A 20,694-nucleotide genomic window follows, 5' to 3' on the forward strand; every position below is an offset into this window, starting at 1 on the left:
ATGCATATCTATGTATATATATGTATGCACATATACTAAGTAAATATATATTTATATATTTAATATACGAGTATTTGTGTATGAATATATATAGATGTATGCATATGTTTATGTGTGTATGTATGTGCAAGTGTGTATACATAACATTTGTGCATATATATGTACATTTATGAATATATAAAACGTGTATATGTATGTATGTATATATATATATATATACACACACACACACGTGTCTGTAAATGCATATATATATATATATATATATATATATATATATGAACACACATATACGTAAATATAAAGTACATATGTATGAATGTATATATGTATGTATATATATATATATATATATATATGAACACACATATACGTAAATATAAAGTACATATGTATGAATGTATATATGTATGTATATATAAATATGTATTTATTATATATATATATATATATATATATACATATGTGCACATACACCTGCATATATAATTTACATATATAATACACCTATATGCACATATTATATTACTACATATATGTACGCATAAATATATGTAGGAAATACACATACACACTCACACACACAGTACATAATATAGGTCATGTATATATCTGTTGGTGAGGAGAATGGAAATCAGTAAAAGACTCGTGGATGTGTTGACTAACAATGAAGATCTTGCTACTGTAAAGGAGTTCAACAAGAATTTGAGGGAAGAATAAAATGGGAATGACATTCTGCAAGTCAATATTCTTTTTTTCTTTTATTTTTTGTCCAGTTCTGTTTTATTTAATTTTTTTTATTCTCTTTTTTTCTTTCTTTTTCCATTTAAGAAATGTTTCTTAATAATTACCAATACCCCTCCCCTTTTCCCTAAGAGTTAATGTATGTATATATAAATATGTATTTATTATATATATATATACATACACATACATACAAACACACATACAGACATACCCACACTCACACACACATCAATTTTATATTTTAGCTCGTTTCATCGGAGCTTCGTCAGTAGGAGTGTCGTAGCCATCACTTTCGTCCTCGTCTTCTTCGTCAAGTTGACGCATGAATGCAATGGAAGGATGATGCCCTGGTCCAGCCCATCCATCAGGGCTTTCTCCGTGTTTTCTAGTGTGACCATCTGTGTCCAGAGGAGAGCCAGATTGGCTGGTTCGGCCACCTCCAAGGGATTGGGGAGGTACCTACAATGAAAAGAGTGATGTGATATTTTACTCAGTCACGCTAACAGCCATCTGGGGGCTTTCTGAAATGTTTTTGTTTTTTTATTTTAATTTTTTTTAATTGTTATTTTGACAGCCGAAAAAATATATAAAGGAATAAAAAAGTAAAAAAAAAAAACCAACTAAAGTGAAGGTCTTTTTATCTTCGTTTCTGTAATCAAATACAGTAATTAAAAATTTTGTATGACCACCTGAATGAAATTCTCTTTATGGAAATAGTTTAAGCTGAAATCAGTGATTGTATTAAATTTGCTACTAGAACTGAACAATCTAGTGTTTGGATTAAAAAAAAAATGAAAGTGAACGAAAAGAGAAAATTGTATTTAAATTGTAGCTAAAAGTTAAGAATCTAAGATATTGCAGGGTAGAAAAAGTAAAAAAGTACATAGATATTTCTTATATATTATGTATGTGTGTGCTTTGTATATAATATATATAAATACATACATGTATGTATATACACATGCACATACTTATGTCAATAATATAAATATATATTATATAAATGATATATTGTATGTGTGTATATACATATATCAGATAATTTCTCATGAGACTATCTGTTTATCTATCTATATCCAATATACAAACATACATACATATGTATGTATATGATATCCAGGTCAGCTTAATTTACTTAATAAAAAGAAACCTTAAAGTAAGACTTGCCAGCTGAAAGACCTTAGTTTTTAGATTATTTAATAGTTGTATGTATGCATGATTCTAAGCAGGGTTGGAGGGGCAAGCAGGGATGGAACTTAAGGTTTAGGTTTGCTACTCATCTAACTTGATAAATAAAGGGGTTTCTGTCAGTGGTATTGGCTTGTTTCTTATCTTTTTATTTAAAATTTTTTTTTTTACTTTCTTTCACCTCTACATGACCTGGGTTGTTATATCACATCACTTTTTTCACAAGATCATACCCCAATCCCTTTCTGGCAGCATGACACTCAACTACAACCAATATAAAAAAGGTAAAATATCATAGGACTCCTTTCTTTACTGGCTCTCAAATGCACTGGGTTTTTGTCACCAGACTCATTAAGTTTCCTTCTTTCCTTCCTCTGGGAGATATAAAGCTACAAGTTATCTTTGATAGCAAATTTCTTTATATACGTCACACACACAGACATTTAATCACAAATATATACACACATACAAATAAACATACACATTCATGCATATACAATATATATATATATATATATATATATATATATTCATATGATACTTTGTTTGCTCTGTCTCACTTTTTCTTTTACAATCCTTGATTTTCTTTCTGACTTTCTTTTTCTCCTTCTTTAGAGATATCTCCATGGAAAAGCAATTTAATGAGGAAATCAAAAGAAAAGAAGAGAGAAAGAAAAACAATTCATGTTTTAGAAAAGACATTTCAGCCCCCAAACAAAAACAAAAACATTTGACTCCCCTCCCCTCGCCACAAAAAAAGAACAACAACAAATAACAAATTGTCCATTAATCAGTCATTGACATTTCTCTTCAACAAACAAGGTTAAAGAAGAAACAAACAAATAATAAAAGTAATAACATATAACAAGCTTCAGGGTAGTAGTATACCACGTATGAAGATTTAGAGAGAGAAATCCGCCTAGCTAGCAATTGGTACCAACAAGATATTGTCAATGTATGGCTGAAATAATTAACTGATTACAAGCAATACTAGAATTGTGTTGCATTTGCCTGCATTTGCCTGTGTATGCTAGTATTTTTAAAGACAGAGGATAGAAGACAAAAATAAAGAGAAGAAAAAAAATATGAAGTGCTTAAATGCAAGTAATGTTCTTTCTCATTGGAGATTGCTTCTAGCAATAGTCATTTAGCTTCAGGGATACTGTCGTATGAGAGAAGTCTATGGGATTGCAAAAAAAAGGAATACATATACATGTGAGTGTGTGTTTATGAAAGTATGTGGATTGTATGTAGAAAAACAAACACATGCACTCTTTACCAATGTATGTTAAGACTGCATATCTAGTGATGAACAGGAGTTGTGTGGTGTGGTGTGGTGGAGTTGGATTAAAGGAAGGTGAAGCCAGTATAGTGGTAATAGTAGTAGTAGTAGTAGACTAATTTTGATTTAAAGACTTGACAGGTAAAAAAAAAATCCTAGGTGGCAACAGGTGCTGAGTGGGGCTGTTGTTAAAAAGGGACTTGTGGGAGAGGGGACAGGACAAGAACATGATGGTGGCCTGGTGGGGTGAACACCATTAGAGGAAGTGTTGGATGATGGGTAGAAGGCAAGGAATAGTATTGAAGGATAGACAGTGTGTGTGTGTTAAGTAGGTGTAACCCTTGCTGTGTGGTTAAATAGTTCACTTCCCAACCATGCAGTTTGGGGTTCACGCCCACAGCATGGAACCTTGGGTAAGTCTCTTCTACTAAAGGCTTAGGATGACTAAAGCCTTGTGAATGGATCTGGTAGACGGAAACTAAAAGAAGCCTTCATATACTATATGTATAGCTATAAATGTATCCATGTGTATATGTGATTGTGGGTAGAAGTTAGAGAGCATCTTGGTGTCTTTTGCCACATGTTGCCTTAGTATACATTCCATCCCCATCCTGGCTTGCCACCAAGGAGAGTAACCAAGTAGCTATAAGATCAGTGGGTAAGCACATAATGATGAGTATCTTTCCAGGTGCTGATCACATCTGAAAGAAATTCTAAAGTGTAACAAAAAGGACAAATGCAAGTCAAATGAAACTATGTATGTGTATTTATGTATATATGTATCATGAAAGTAATGAACCTAAAAAGAAAGAAGACAATGTAGGAGGGACAAGGTTTAACAAATGCTGTATTAGTTTAATGCTTAAAAAGAAGAAAGTGTTTCTGCAAAAATGAAGTCCTAAAAGAATATAATTTTGTCCACAAATCCGTCCCTACCAAGCCCACCCCACAATTATTCTTCCAAACAACCATTCCTCCATCATTCTTTTAACAACAGTACTATTTCCTCTGCTCTAGACAGTTTCCCCACCCATCTTAGAGCCACCACACCTCATCAAAATCATCCCATACCATTTTATTTTCCAATGATACTGGCCATGGATGCTCCCTACTTGTTTGTCATTCACTCTCCATGATCACCCTATATAGCTCTGATCTTCACCCCCGTCACTGTACAAGCCTCCTTCCCACACACATTTAACACCATCTCCCTATTTCTTGACAATGCTGCAATGCACCCCAACGTTCTTGTACTCCTACTTATTTTCTGACCCTCCTCTATTTTGTTTGCTTTTCCCCCAATCTGAGATTATCTATTAATAATGTCCTCTGTTTAGCTATTTACTGAATTCACCTATATCCCCATCTTTAACCATCTACCACTCTCCTCATACCCCTGGGAACATACCTAGCCACAACTCCTATTCTTCTGTCCCAATACTCTTATACCTTGAGGTTATGTCTGTCATTCCAGCATGAACCACTTTTGCTATCACTTTCAAAACTGCAACAGCCATGTATGTTCTCTTCAGCAAGACACCTGTTCATATACCTCTACCATAATGTTACCTCTCAACATTAGGCCTAAAGTCACCCCTTTCTACACTAAACATCCAATTAGTCAAGGGGTCTTGTATTGCGAGTTAGTTGTCAATGACACTGGTGCCAGTGGTACAAGAGAATACCAAGTACATGCTGTAAAGTGGTCGGCATTAAAAGGGTATACAGCAGTAAAAACCATGCCAAAGCAGACACTGAAGTTCAGTGCAGTCCTCTGACCTGCTGAAACTTGTCACACCATCCAATCCATGTCAGCATGGAGGAAAGACGTAAAATGATGAGGATATAAACAGAGATATATATATATACACATAGATAGGGTTGTAATCCAAGCTTTCTCCTTTTTTCTTTATATTACTACTTTTTTTTCTTCTTTACCCCCCCCCCCTCTATCCATCTATAGGACTCGTGATAACTGACTATAGCAAATGAAACATGTATTGGTAAATAAATACCAAACATTTTTTCCAATCTCCTCCTCTGATATCTGTATACATATCATATATACATACACACACACACACACACAGATATAAGTATGGATAAGGATACACACACATACATATATATAGATAGCAAGTATATAAATAGATGTGTGTGTGTGTGTGAATATATATATATATATATACATATATATATATACAAAAACACACATTTACATTTATAAATAAGTGTGGAGGCGCAATGGCCTAGTGGTTAGGGCAGCGGACTTGCGGTCGGAGGATCGCGGTTTCGATTCCCAGACCGGGCGTTGTGTGTGTTTATTGAGCGAAAAAGCACCTAAAAGCTCCACGAGGCTCCGGCAGGAGGTGGTGATCCCTGCTGTACTCTTTCACCACTCTAAAGGCGGTGCTCCAGCATGGCCGCAGTCAAATGACTGAAACAAGTACAAAAAAAAAAAAAAAAAAAAAAAATATGTATCCAATAAAGAATCCTGGTGATGCTGCAAGACTTGATGCAATCTACAAGTGGGCTGCAAAAAAACAACATGCAATTTGCAATTCATCCCTGGAAAATTCTAACTTCTTTATCATCAGTGTGCTAATACTCCACAGTGAGGATCACCTTTGACCTGAAGTGATTCCAATTCCAGATTTGCAATCACTACATGACCTGGTGATTAAGGACACACCTTTTCATGTACACATTACTAAGACTGCAACATTTTGCTGAAAGATGGTGAAACAGAAATGGAGATTGTCCAGTAAGCGAGAGAGCAGGAAATCTTGCTGGTTTTGCAGAAAACATTTGTCCTCAGACACCTAGACTACTACTCACAACTATGCTCACCAATCAGTACTAAACTAACAGCTGGTACATTGAAACAATGCTATGAAATTTTATGAAGATTGCCTCAATGTACCAGCTAAGCAACTGGGAAAGATGAAAGCATTAAAACTCTACTCCTTGGAGAGAAATTAGGAAAGATATACCGTGGTCTAAATTGTATGATCCTAGAAGAGCCCAAGCCAAACTTTGGTATAGAAAACCATACCAATCTAAGAAGTCATCACTGTATAGACCAAAAGGCCAATGCAAAAATCAGTAACACTAAGTTAATGAAACCTTGCTAAAGAAGCTGAGATGTGTACATGGAGTAGATGAAGATGTATTCAAAAAGGACCAAGATAATGCTTTATCTCCAATTCCAAATAAATCAATATTATACCAAATATTGCAACTGAAGGCTACAACATTAAACTCCTTAGTGCTCCAGCATTGCCACAGCCTTTGAGTTGAAGCTCACAAAAGAATATATAATGCCTCAGCTTTGAATAAATGAAGGATACATTTATCATTTATTCAAAGCTAGGCAGAGTAACAGAGAGAAGCTTCTGCTTCAAAACAAGTATATTAATTCTAGCATATGTTTCTTCCACTTGTATATCTAATAATATATATACATAAATATATATATATATATATATTTTCTAATCCTGAAAAGAAAACAGTGGATAAAGTAAAAAAAAAAAAATTAATTTGTATCAAAAAAACAAACTAGTGAAAAGAAAAAAAAAAAATTTTTAATGATCACTGATATGAAAAATTTTCCTTTCAATATGACAACAAAACAGATTTTATATATAAGACCATCATCATCATCATTGTCATCATCATCAAGACTGATATTACCATAATTATCAAAATGTTAAATAATAGCAAATTGATGGATCATTGTTGAGCTGTAAGAGTAGAAATTACTGCCAGTAATTTCTATTTCAAAAATGGGAAGGTAGCCTCTTTTCCTTTTATTCTAAATGAAATAAACAAGAGAGAGAGAGAGAGACAGACAGACAGACAGACACACACACACACAAACAAACAGACAGAGAGTATGTATAGAGGTGTCTAGTATGGTATATTGTGAAAATGAATGCATGGAAATGACACACCGCTATGTATAAAGGTATCTAATTGTGATTCTGTTCTGACCCAGCCATTATGGAATTCTTTAAACCTTTTGATACCAAACCCACCTGAGACTGCCCTTGGATTTATGATACAAAATTGCACTTTTCAAGTGAACTAAATTATAACTTTCCACCAAAATTTCATGTTAATTCATGTTTTAAACATCAGCTTAACAACGACAAAATTACTTTATAAAATTCTGCATTATTTTCAAAATTAATTAAAACAAAAGTAGTCTACTTCAACAGGAAAACAGTAATGAATGAATGAGTTGTCTTCATGACATTTTTGCTTTTGTTCTTGAGTCAAAGGAAGAAAAAGATTTTGCATAAACTACATACAATATAATTAACAACTGTCTGCATGATAGCTGGTTTTGTTGTTCATTGCCAGGTTGACCCCATATTTAATTAATTTCTTTTTTATACATATTAAGAAGATCTTAAAATTTCTAGTCTTAGGTAATGATGTATAGTGCCATTTCACCCTTATTAGAAATCGTCAGCATGACATAACTCAAGGTAAATAAATTGAACGTTTTATGAACTTTGATAGTTCTTATAGATGAGAAACCATTACAGTCTGGAGGACATTTTTGGAATGTGTTGTTTTTCATATTTTTGTCTTTATTTTACTGATAAATCAGAAAAACATTGCTATATTTGTCGCTACATGATGCAAAATTTCAATGAGAGATGGTTGGTAAAAAAGAAAAAAAAACAACAAAAAATCAAACACCATTTACAATGTGTTATGCACTACATTATTAGCTGAAATTTGATATTTCTATGACTTCTATGTATCAACCAGTTGCAGAACTTCAAGAGTGAAAGATATTTTTTTAATGAATATTTACAAATGTTAGTTTTTCTTATTTAGCTGTAATTATAAATGTAATAATATTGAATATGTCTTAATGAAACAATGGCAGTGTACAAAATGATTTGAAAGAGATTATTTGTATGCAATAAAGATACATGTACTGAGGTATAAGTGTATGTTATACATATGAGATTGAAATCATATGTAATTAAGTTCAGGTATCATCACATATATATTTATACACATGTATCACTACATACATCAACACATACCATGAACACACACACAAACAAGTAAACACACACACTGCTCATTTCACCACATTACACACACATTTTACTGGTATCAGTCTCTGCAATGCAGTTATTATGGGGCATTGATTTAATTGATCATATCAATCTCAATCATTTTTTTCTTATTGTATTGTTATCCATTTATCAAACAGATATCATTAGTGATATCAAAAGATATCAAACAGCGAGGGCACGTGGCTTAGTGGTTAGGCTGTTGCACCCATGATCATGACAGCATGGTTTCAATTTCTGGGCTGGGTCGTGCACTATGTTCTTGAGCAAAACACCTCATATCCTTTTGCCCCGTGATCACTAACACCTGATGTGTTACACACCATGCACCTGTACAGGTAATGTCAATTTGATGGAGGGAGCAAGCTAATGTATAGCACACATGTCTTTAACTCTATTACTTGTTTCAGTCATTTCACTGTGGTCATGCTGGAGCACCGCCTTTAGTTGAGCAAATCGACCCCAGGACTTATTCTTTGTAAGCCTAGTACTTATTCTATTGGTCTCATTTTGTCGAACCACTAGGTTACGAGGACGTAAACACACCAGCATCGGTTGTCAAGCGGTGTTGGGGGGACAAACACAGACACATACATACATATATACGACGAGCTTCTTTCAGTTTCTGTCTACCACAAGGCTTTGGTTGGCCCGAGGCTATCGTAGAAAGAAGACACTTGCCCAAGGTGCCAGGCAGTGGGATTGAACCCAGAACCATGTGGTTGGTAAGCAAGCTACTTAACACACAGCCACTCCTACGCCTGATTGCTATAAACAAATAATCTGTGCAGGCTGTTCAGCAAGAAATTGCAGAACATTTATTGCTATCAAACAGCTAGTAAGCATGTCTGTAAACGTAGTGATAATCATACAAAAGGATATATAGTCTATATTATCCTGTGGTTTGAGTTAGTTAAAGCAGGGGCTAAAATGTTTGGGGAAGAATACCTAAAACATTATTTCAAACAGAATACAATTTGAATTACCATTTGGTTTGGTTTACCATTTCTATTAACAGTTCTTTAACAAGCATATAAATGTGTATGTAATAAAGTAGATGTGAATATAGTTATATGGATACGTTTATGTCCGTGTCTGTAGTCACCTGCCTTATATCGATCATATATATACGAAAATAGTCTTAGAACTGTGCATAGACACATTTGCAATAATTTAACTGTCTATACAGCAACTCTAAGTGAATATAACATGCAATTTAAACAAATTACTTAAAAAAAAAAGAGAGAAAAAAATCACGTAAAATTATTTTGGTTTGGAAGAAACCAAAAACTGATTATGCTAATAGTTGTTGCTGAACACTGCAAAGAAAGAGAGGGATGTGTGTGTGTGTCTGTGTGTATGAAGACAGATAGCTATATTCTTTTACAAATTCCTGTTATTGGACTAAGGCTATGCTGAGACATTGCCTTCAAGTATGTTAGTCAGAATATATGGGAATGAGTATTTTGGAGAGAGAGAAAGAGACTGTGTGAGTGTGTATATGTGAGAGAGAAAGAAGAAAAGAAGTTATAAAAAACGTGATGTCAGAACCTAAAGATAATCCTTAAGAGATATTTAGGATAATGTGAACGGTTAAATTTATAACTTGAGTTTCAAAGATAGAAAGGAGGGAGAGAGAGAGAGTAGTACATACAAAATAAGGATAGGGTGAAGTTTCTGACAAACACATATACACAAATATATATATATATATATATAGTGAAAGAAAATATCCACATGAAAAATATATTCTTCACAACGGCAATTCCATGCTGGAGCCGAAGAGACCGAATGGTGAAAATACAAAGATGAAAGGCTCCAGACTGTCCTCTATGTGTATGTGTGTGTGTATGTTTGGTATTGAGTGACATAGAGAATGTGGCGAGATGCAACTGAGGAAGGGGTGCTGGCGAATCCCTGCTATATGTTTACAGACATTATTTGTATGCACAAAAAACACACATGTACCCATTCTTGTATCTCACACACACACACACACACACACAAAAACACACACACACAAACACAGTCCCTATTCTTTCTATGTGTTAGCATGCATTCTATATTTCTGCACACACAAAAATTCACACACGCACCAAATGTTCTATCATTCATCACACACAATCACTCATGCACATATGCATACGCACACACATTCAGACACGCATATGCATACTTAAAAGCATTAACACACACACACACACAGAGTCCCTATTCTATGTGTTAGCATGCATTCTATATTTCTGCACACACAAAAATTCACCCACGCACCAAATGTTCTATCATTCATCACACACAATCACTCATGCACATATGCATACGCACACACATTCAGACACACACATGCATACTTAAAAGCATTAACACACACTCACACACACACAGAGAGTCCCTATTCTATGTGTTAGCATGCATTCTATATTTCTGCACACACAAAAATTCACCCACGCACCAAATGTTCTATCATTCATCACACACAATCACTCATGCACATATGCATACGCACACACATTCAGACACACATGCATACATAAAAGCATTAGCACACACACACACACACACACACACACACATCCCTATTCTATGTGTTAGCATGCATTCTATATTTCTGCACACACAAAAATTCACACACGCACCAAATGTTCTATCATTCATCACACACAATCACTCATGCACATATGCATACGCACACACATTCAGACACATATGCATACATAAAAGCATTAGCACACACACACACACACACACACACATCCCTATTCTATGTGTTAGCATGCATTCTATATTTCTGCACACACAAAAATTCACACACGCACCAAATGTTCTATCATTCATCACACAATCACTCATGCACATATGCATACGCACACACATTCAGACACATATGCATACATAAAAGCATTAGCACACACACACACACACACACACACACATCCCTATTCTATGTGTTAGCATGCATTCTATATTTCTGCACACACAAAAATTCACACACGCACCAAATGTTCTATCATTCATCACACACAATCACTCATGCACATATGCATACGCACACACATTCAGACACATATGCATACATAAAAGCATTAGCACACACACACACACACACATCCCTATTCTATGTGTTAGCATGCATTCTATATTTCTGCACACACAAAAATTCACACATGCACCAACTGTTCTATCATTCATCACACACAATCACTCATGGACATATGCATATGCACACACATTCAGACACACATATGCATACTTAAAAGCATTAGCACACACACACACACACACACATACACGCATGCAAAGATTGTGTACATGTAAAGGCTAACACCAGACCAAAACATACAAATAACAGCTGCGCTCAATACTGTCCCTGCAAACTCATTTCAGAAAAACGGCGGTAGAAAAACTGTTCCTGCAATACTGAAAGACATCAATCAATAATGCCACACCAGCACAACGCCACCACCATAATCATCACAAGCAGCAGCAGCAGCAGCAGCAGACAAAACCATCCTGAGCTGCTGTTACAAGGTTGGTAGTGGAGGTTGCAGTGATTGTGGTGGTAGGTGATATGATATGAGAGAGGGGGAAGAAGGACAGAGAGAGAGAGTGAGAGGCAATAAAAAAAGTAAATAAATAAATAAATGAATAAATAAAACAGTATGAAATAAGAAATGGAAACAAAACAAAACAAAAGAAAGAGTGTTTCTTTCCTGATATAATTCAAAACAGATAAATCAACAAAAACAATGACAAAAATATCTAGTTTTACAAAACAAAATATATATATAAAAAAAAAAGAAAACCCCATAAAATAAAAATTTAAAATTTAGAAGAAAAAATATAAAGAACAAAAGGGAAGAAAATAAAGAAAAGAAAGGCTTTCCGAAATTGAGGCGAAAACAACCAAATCTTGGAACAAAAATTCTTTATTCCAAGGAAGGAGTGATACAACAGCCACACAAGTTTATTCTTGGGAATATTTGCAATTTGTCAATGCCATAATGCTAAATGGAACTATGCTTGAAATGTTAGTGCCATCACCACCACCATAATAATAATAATAATAATAATAATGATAATTAATAATAATAATGGTAATCATAAGTCGTGTTGATTAAAAATGATAAACAAAAAAGCTAAATAAAATTGGAAAGAAAAATGAAGAGTAAAAGAGTTGGGGTTTTTTCTTTTTATTTTGATTGGTTAAATATAGGAAGGAAAAAAGATATACTAGAGACAGATACGGTTCGCTTAAATGTAATACATGACTTCATGCATTACAAGAAAAGAGAGGAGAAAAAAACTGGAGACAGTTTTTGGTGTAAGTGCTTTAGAGATTTTCAAGTTTTAAAGTTGACCATTAGTGCTTGGTTCTTGTCAGCACAGCGGTGCTGTAAATTTAGGGTTTGAAAATAAAACACCCTAAAAAAAAAAATTTTTTTTAATCAACCAAATAGAAATGTGGATTGACTGAGAACAATTATTATTATTATCATTCTTCTTCTTCTTATTATTATTATTAAGGTGGTGAGCTGGCAGAATTGTTAGCACATCGAGCAAAACGCTTAGCAGTATTTTGTCTGTCTGCACATTCTGAGTTCAAATTCTGCCAAGGTCAACTTTGCTTTTCATCCTTTCAGGATTGATAAATTAAGTACCAGTGAAACATTGGGGGTCAATGTAATTGACTGATCCCCTTCCACAAAATTTCAGGCCTTGTGCCTATAGTAGAAAGGATTATTATTATTATTATTATTATTATTATTATGGTGGTGAGCTGGCAGAAATGTTAGCACATTGGGCAAAATGCTCAGCTGCATTTCATCTGTCTTTATGTTTGGAGTTCAAATTCCACTGAGGACAACTTTGCCTTTCATCTTTTGGGGATCAATAAATTAAATGCCAGTCAAGTGCTGGGGATATGTAATCGACTTATTTCCCCCAACCCAAAATGGCTGCTCTTGTGGCAAAATTTGAAATTATTATTATTCACTGCAAGGAAGTTATAATAGTAGGGTTGAAGGAGTAATTTGCAAACTGGTATGAATGGCTTTGAACACACAAAACTGTGTTTAACCGCAGGCAATAAGAATATGAATTTTTGAGAGATGAATTCCTTTCTTCATCTTGGAAATTTATGATATCTACAATACAAAAGATCTTCAGGCAGAAGAGAGAGAAATAAAAAGAAGACTACAAAGATACAAAAAGCAAATATAGATCCTGTGGTTAATGGAATATTTCTGTAGTTAGCCACTACTGGACAATTTTATCTTGTAGACATTATTATATTGTTTAATTCCAGATCATCTCTAATCAAGCCAATTTCTGATTAAAGGAGATTACAGTTTCCAAACGTAATTCATTGAGGACTATTTTATCTATAATATATCGTCTTGTTTTTAGCAGCAAGTTCTGATTTGAGGGAATTTTGGCTGCTACTTCTAGCATGTTGAATGACCATGTAGAAACTCCATTGTTGGTTCAGTGTATATTCATATTATTGGATAAATATTAAAAATAATAAAATTGAAGAAATAACAGAATGATACAGTAAGGTGTAGTTTAGCAAGAACATTAAGATTTGTGCAAAATATACGGCTTTCTGTGAGACATTATTGATTGTTAAACAACTAAAATAGTCTATAGCTAACAAGGCCCTGTTTCCATTAGTGAGCAACATATCTTCTTGTTTTTCCTCTTCTAAAGTTGTATGCTACAATGGTGCTACAGAATAGCAGCTGCATCAGGTGTTGTCCATCTTCAATTCCACAAGCTACAACTTCAGAAAGCATGCTGTTTGCAAACATATTCTACCGTAAAGCAATGGTTGGCATGGTAGCTGCTATAGTTCTGTCAATTTGCCATATTGCAGAGTTGATAAATGTGGACTTCACTTTTATTATCATGTTAGCAGGCATCTTTAGCTGTGTGAGTGAACAAACTGTATAAAAATTCACAACAGCAACTGCAGTTGTTTGTAGTAGCAACAGCATTACAGTTAGACAGAAATGAGACATCGAAAATGTGAAGAACTGAAGGCAGTCAATTTAGGAAAAGTGTGTGGAGGGGGGATACCAATCGCACACATATTCACACATACATACACATACACACAAAAATGCAGCCAGCTACAAATTTTTTGCTAGATCTGAAAGAATAACTGATGAAGGAAATTTATGGTTCAGTTGCACAGCTAAACCCTGATAGTCATTAAATTTGGTTCAAGTTCCGAGTGGTTTAATTAGACAGTCAAATAATACTTCATCAGTAAAGATATTTGGGAAATGATAACGATTGAAGAACTTCCAACGACTGAAGATTGTAAAACAGCAAAAGTTCTTTGTTAGTGAAAATAATATGAGCAAAAAACCTAAATAACTAACAATTATCTGATGCCAACAAAGGTACTTTTATTTTTAAGAAGATTACTTATTTATCAAAAGAGCTGATGTGCTTAAAAATTGGCGAAGATGTATTTTAATCAAGTAAGGATAGCACATAATTTGAAACTGTTATTTAATGGGTCAATCTTAAAATGTTCACTTCCAACAAGAAACTTCACAAGAAAATTTGAAACAAGTACCTTGAAACTAAAGTAATAAATAAAACTTTAGCATCAAATTTTAGGAGAGTTGAAGATTTGGTGTTATAGAATTGTACAATAATACATTTAGTTTTGATGAAAATGTTTGGATAAAACACTTTAGATTCTTTTATTATATTGCTATTAGTATTAGGAATTCTTTCGCTGTATTTCTATGTTTCTTATGCTTTTCTGTTTTTAGTTAAATCAACAAATTATGTTAGTTCATAAAAGGAATCAAGAGGGTACATTCACTTTAGTTTTAATGCTGTTGTTTGAAATAAAGGAACAGGGGGCTGGAAACAATTTGGGAAGTTTTTGTAGAAAAATATTCTATGTGTTTTTTTTTAATAGATAAAAACTATTTAATTAATTTTATTTTTTGAAAATTTTATGGTGCAAATTCTGGTAGTACATTGTCTCACATTTTCTCAAGAGAATTATCTGAAATCTAAGGAAACTGCAATGAAATTCTGAACAGAAAAGAACATGGGAATGAAGGACGAAGGCAAGTCGGGCAAAATATCACATAAAATATTTCATGTAACCAGACTCTGATGTGGTTAGAATGGCAAGAAAACGGTTCCTGAATACCTAAAACAAAAAAAATCAACAACAGAATATGTTAGGGTGACTTCTAACAGATTTTGGACAGAAATTGTTTTCTGTTCAATTTTGCAAAAATTCAAAATCTGCCGACCAGTTCAAACTCTTACATAAGAACAGATAAACATAAAAGAGAAAAATAATTTGCTGAATTACTTGGAAATGTCCAATACATTGAACTAATATGAACTAAATTAACTGAATTCAAGTACCACAAATTTTTAAGAGAACAGCATTAATTCTTGCAAACTTCTCTTTGAACAGAACGGTTTGTTGCTGCATAAGAAGCGCAAGACTACGTACAATGTAATGGTTTTGGCATAGCTTAGTACTTTTTGCTAAAACAGCTAATGGCAAGAAAGAAGCAAGTCAAATTTGATGATAAAAAAATAAATTTCTGTCAATAAGATGTAAATGGAAACACACAGAGAATTAATCTACAAGGGAGTGAAAGTTATTATAAAAAATAAGTAAAGATACTATCAAGAATTCAAGCATAAAATGGAATGATCATAAATCATTTAAAATATATGAAATATCACATAAAATACTCCTTTAAAAAGTATATTACATTAGACTTATAAACCCTGCATCTCTCTCTCTTTCTCTCTACATACATACAAGCATACACATATATGTATGAACATATAAATAGTGTGTGTGTGTGTGTGTGTGTGTGTGTATATATATATATATATATATATATCTGAATGTATGTAAAAGAGAGATAGAGAGCAAAGTTTGATGACAGAATTAATACAACATTGACAGCATAGTGCTACTTTAGAATAATACGTAAAGTAGCAGGAGCATTTCAAGTAATTCTTTGAAATACTTCCTGAAATGATTTATAATAAATAATATATAATTAGCATATTTAGCGGGTAGAAAAATATTAATTTGAATAATTTCTCATTTGCAATCTGAGTAGCATCAGCAGCAGCAATAGTGATATCAGCAAGTTAATAAAGGAACCTGTACATGGTGACTTGATCTGCTAAAAAAAAAAACAGCAGCCAAATCTCCCTCAAATCATACTCTGCTACCTTAAGAAGAGAACACCCTTGCATGAACAGATACTCATGAAAAGAATGGGAGAATCTAAGCTGGAATGCCTTTTTGAATCATAAGCCTGCTCAATGAAGCTTGGCCAAAGCTGAACAACAACTGCTGTAGTAACTATTTATTTGTTATTCTGATTCTTGTTTTGCTATTAAATTGGAAATTAACATTAACGATAGGGATGAATTTTTGCAGTAAGAGCTTTAAAAAACTCTTCAAACAAATCTTGAATTCCAAACTGGACACCGTTTTGTAGAGAAAAACTGAATACTATCTGTACATAAAATGTATTTAACTTCAAAGTTATATGGAATTGTTAAAAAAAAATTGAAAGCAATTAAAAATAATAAATAAAAGATTGGATAGGTAAAAATAGAAACTAATATTGATTTTATTCATTGGTACCAAAGACAGACTGGCATAGATCAAGCAGACAGTATCCACAAAATCACAGAGACACCGTTTCTTCTCTTTCTGTCTTCTGTAGTTACTACAGTGACCACCACTCCTCTGAACTAGGTATTTGCATACCCTGTTATCACCTGAAAGTTGCTACAAATGCTGAAATCCATAATCTTGTCAAAACTACATCATAAAGACATGGATTTATTACTAGAGCCAGGTAATACTCCAGCCAAAATCAGATACTGATCCTCCAAAAAATTCAAGTAAAATCCACATTGGAGTACAGCGCACATCTAGAATATATTGCTGTTTGCTGCTATATATGCACATATCCTAGCATGAGAAAATTAAAAGGTTATTCAACTAATTAGAAAAAATTCAGTTAACTTCAGGCTTCTGCTGTCTCACAAATATGCTGTTTCTTTTCTCTGCTCCATTTATTGTTAGTACATACTACACTCTCGGAGTGGTTGGTATTAGGAAGGGCATCCAGCTGGTTCGCCAGCCCTCAGTCAAAACGTCTAACCCATGCTAGCATGGAAAGCGAATGTTAAACGAAGATGATGATGATGATGATGTATCTTCTCCACCTAAATCAGCTACACATCCAATCACTCTTGCTATGTCTTGCCTCTCAGACTCAATATTAAACATGTCAACCAATTTTTCCTTCTCAGAATAAAGACCTTTTTAGAATTTCCTCTCACCCATGTTTTCTGACAGATATTCAAGCCGAACATGAGACAGCCTGGACTTTTGATGTAAAGGACATTGCTCTTTCTTTGATTAAATTCATTAAAAAAATTTTTTTTTTTTAAATTCAAGGCCACATAGTTGTTGATTCAAACCAACACCCAATACAGATACTTATTTTTATCAAGACCAGAAGTGCAAAGATGACCATAGCAGAATTTAAATAAACAATTTGAGGGACAGATAATATCACTGAGCTTGGCACCCTAGTGATTCGGCCATCCTCGAGTCACTGATGAGAAAATGCATACAGTAGCTGGTTTCCTCAAGCTGTCACTTGAGGAGAAGGAGGAGGAGAAGGACAATAGCAAATGTAAATTAAGAAGCTAAAAACAAAATTATGTAAATAGTATGCAATTAGGAAACTTTTGGCTACTTCCATATAAAGTCTAGATGGAGGAATGAGTGGTGTTCATTGAGAATTATAAAAACAAAACAAACTGACACACACACAGATTTGCTATTTGTATGTGAAGAGTTGAAGTTCAGTATGAAGAATATCAAAAGTTATGCTACATCCAGTGAAATAATCTAAATCTAGACTTGAGGGATAATTTCTAAACTTTTTTTTGTATCCATCCACTTTTTTAGCATTTTTATTTTTTATTTTTGGAAAGACCAGATGTGTAAGACATGGGTGTGACTTGGTTATTAAAGATCCCATCCAGTAGGTAAGTAGGCAGAAGACTAGAACACACACATGAATATGTACAAATATACATATATACTAATATACAAACGTTATCTGTCTCCGACGGAATCAGAATAGTGTGGCAGTTTCAAAGAATAAACTCTGCTGTTGAATACTCTTATACTCTCATTTCTGTATCCAAATGTACACATACATACAAATACTCAGTGCACTCTCATGTTAGAATCATGTGAAGCCCATTGTAAATATGATCCTCAAAAATATGAGGGTTTTATATGTACACACACCCACATACAAATCATAAAATTTATTGGTGAAATATCCAAGAGATGCAGCATGGAGTTTTGTCAGTGAACAGGTTGCGGTCTCACAGCGACGAAAATATTTTGACAAATTAAATTTAAATGTTGAAGTGAATCTAATGGTTTTTGTGTGTTTCTTAAATGGCTTATAAACACCTTCCATGCTGCAATTGTTTCCATTCCAGCACACGATCTCAGATCAGGTCACTTGCTATGCAAGTACATCTCCGTAATATCCAAGAGTTGTTTTTTAATAAGATCTTTTTTGTTAACTTTCTTATAACCCATGAATGTGTAAAATAGAAATTAAGAAAAAAATTTTTTTTTAAATCCCTAAAAACTCCTGAAAATAAAAGGGAGCGAACAGACATTGTAGTTTATTCAAACATAAACACACACAAATATATAGGGTTAAGAAGTTACTTCACAACCACATTAGCTATCTTATGGAATTTGGTAGACTGAAAGTTGTGTGGAAGCTCATCATGAGTGTGTGTCTTTCGCTGTTGTATATCTGAAAGATGTAACCATCAACTAGAAAACTACACATGTATGTGTGTATGTGTGTGTGCGCGCGTAGAAACACCTTAGTTCTTTCCAGAAGGTTTCAATATTGTTTCTGCACCAAAGTACACTGACTCCCTTATCATGCATGCACATTATTGGAAATGCAGTAAATAAGTGGTTGACCAATTGGAAACCAGAAGCCAATGATGCTTTTGTTCATCAATTGTGATAATAAATGATAAATGACAACTACTAATCCATGTCTTTTGTTTTATTCTCTCATGAAATTCCTATTTACAAGTACATACAAAGGTGCAGAAAAATTATCAGGTTCTTGCAAAGAAGGAACAATACTTTAAAGATCCACCTCTTGTTCTCACTTTCATAGACATACAACACAAAACCACACAAAAAAAAACCTCAAAAGAAAAGGTGCAAAAACAAAAATAAGAATATCTGGTTTCACACCGAAAACCCCCTAAAAGAAACAAATTTATTAATAAAATATAGAAAATGATAATAATAATAAAAATTGGAGATCGATAATGTTCGTAGGCAGATAAAAGTATTTTAAGATGTGTGAGTGTGTATTAATTTAGTAGCGGATAAATAATAAAGCTGCCTATTCACAATAACATTTCTAACTAGAAACTGAAGAGTCATTTTCAAGTCATAACATCAATGAAAGATATTTTTATCCTCCTTTGAAAATGTAGCAACCATTCTATAAATAAAACTGGCCATCTTAAAAGCTAGCTTGTTACACACAAATGGTCCAGGGATTTTATTATTATTATTATTATTATTATTACTACTACTACTTTCTATATTTATTAATTTTTTTTTTTTTTGCAAGAAATATATTACAACTAACTGAATGGTTCATTTTCCATTGTAACTGGCCAAGACCAACACATCTCTCTCTCCCCCGCTTTCTTTGTAAAGTCTTTCTGGCTGTCCGTCTGTTTCTATTATTCAAACCAGTCACAAAGGCAGCATTGCTGAGCATTCTAATTCCCGAGAAAATATTCTTTCAAAAGAGAATGCATATTATTTAATTAAATTTTTTTTTATAAAGTGGATACAGGGAGAGCGTGTGTTCAAATGTATCTCTGGATTATTCATGCAACATTCCTGGCAATAAAAGCCATAATTCTCTTGAAATCTACCTTCTGTTTCATTATTTGAATGGAAGCAAAAGACAAAAGTTTTGGTTAGCCATTATTTGAATATGAAGAATAAATTGCAAGTGAAGTATTAAAACCTTCGTAACTAACATTCATGATATATGAATAAACTGACTTGTTTTGTTTTTCAACTAGAGAGAACATCATCTAGAAAAGCTTGTGGTTTAAGAAATCCTACTTGCAATTACATAATTCTGGGTCCAATTCTACTGTGCAGCACCTTGGAAAAGTTTCTTTATTTAAGCCTCTAGCTGGGAAAAACCTTGCAAGTGAAAATGGATAGATGGAATCTGTACAGGGACCCATTGAATATTAAAC

At 33.6% G+C, this 20,694-nt stretch overlaps 1 protein-coding gene across 3 annotated transcripts in view; it reads right to left on the bottom strand.

The window, feature by feature from the left end:
• Positions 1–666: 666 nt before the first annotated feature.
• The window catches only part of LOC115210669 (pre-B-cell leukemia transcription factor 1), a 382,335-nt gene continuing 362,307 nt past the window's right edge, over positions 667–20,694 (bottom strand). For all 3 annotated transcript variants that reach the window (XM_029779345.1, XM_029779353.1, XM_029779334.1), the window contains one exon: positions 667–1,206. In XM_029779345.1, the coding sequence (XP_029635205.1) occupies positions 982–1,206 (225 nt within the window). In that variant the 3' untranslated portion in view covers positions 667–981. The remainder of the gene's footprint in view (positions 1,207–20,694) is intronic.

Source organism: Octopus sinensis, linkage group LG1, assembly GCF_006345805.1.
Source record: "Octopus sinensis linkage group LG1, ASM634580v1, whole genome shotgun sequence".
Taxonomy (NCBI): domain Eukaryota; kingdom Metazoa; phylum Mollusca; class Cephalopoda; order Octopoda; family Octopodidae; genus Octopus; species Octopus sinensis.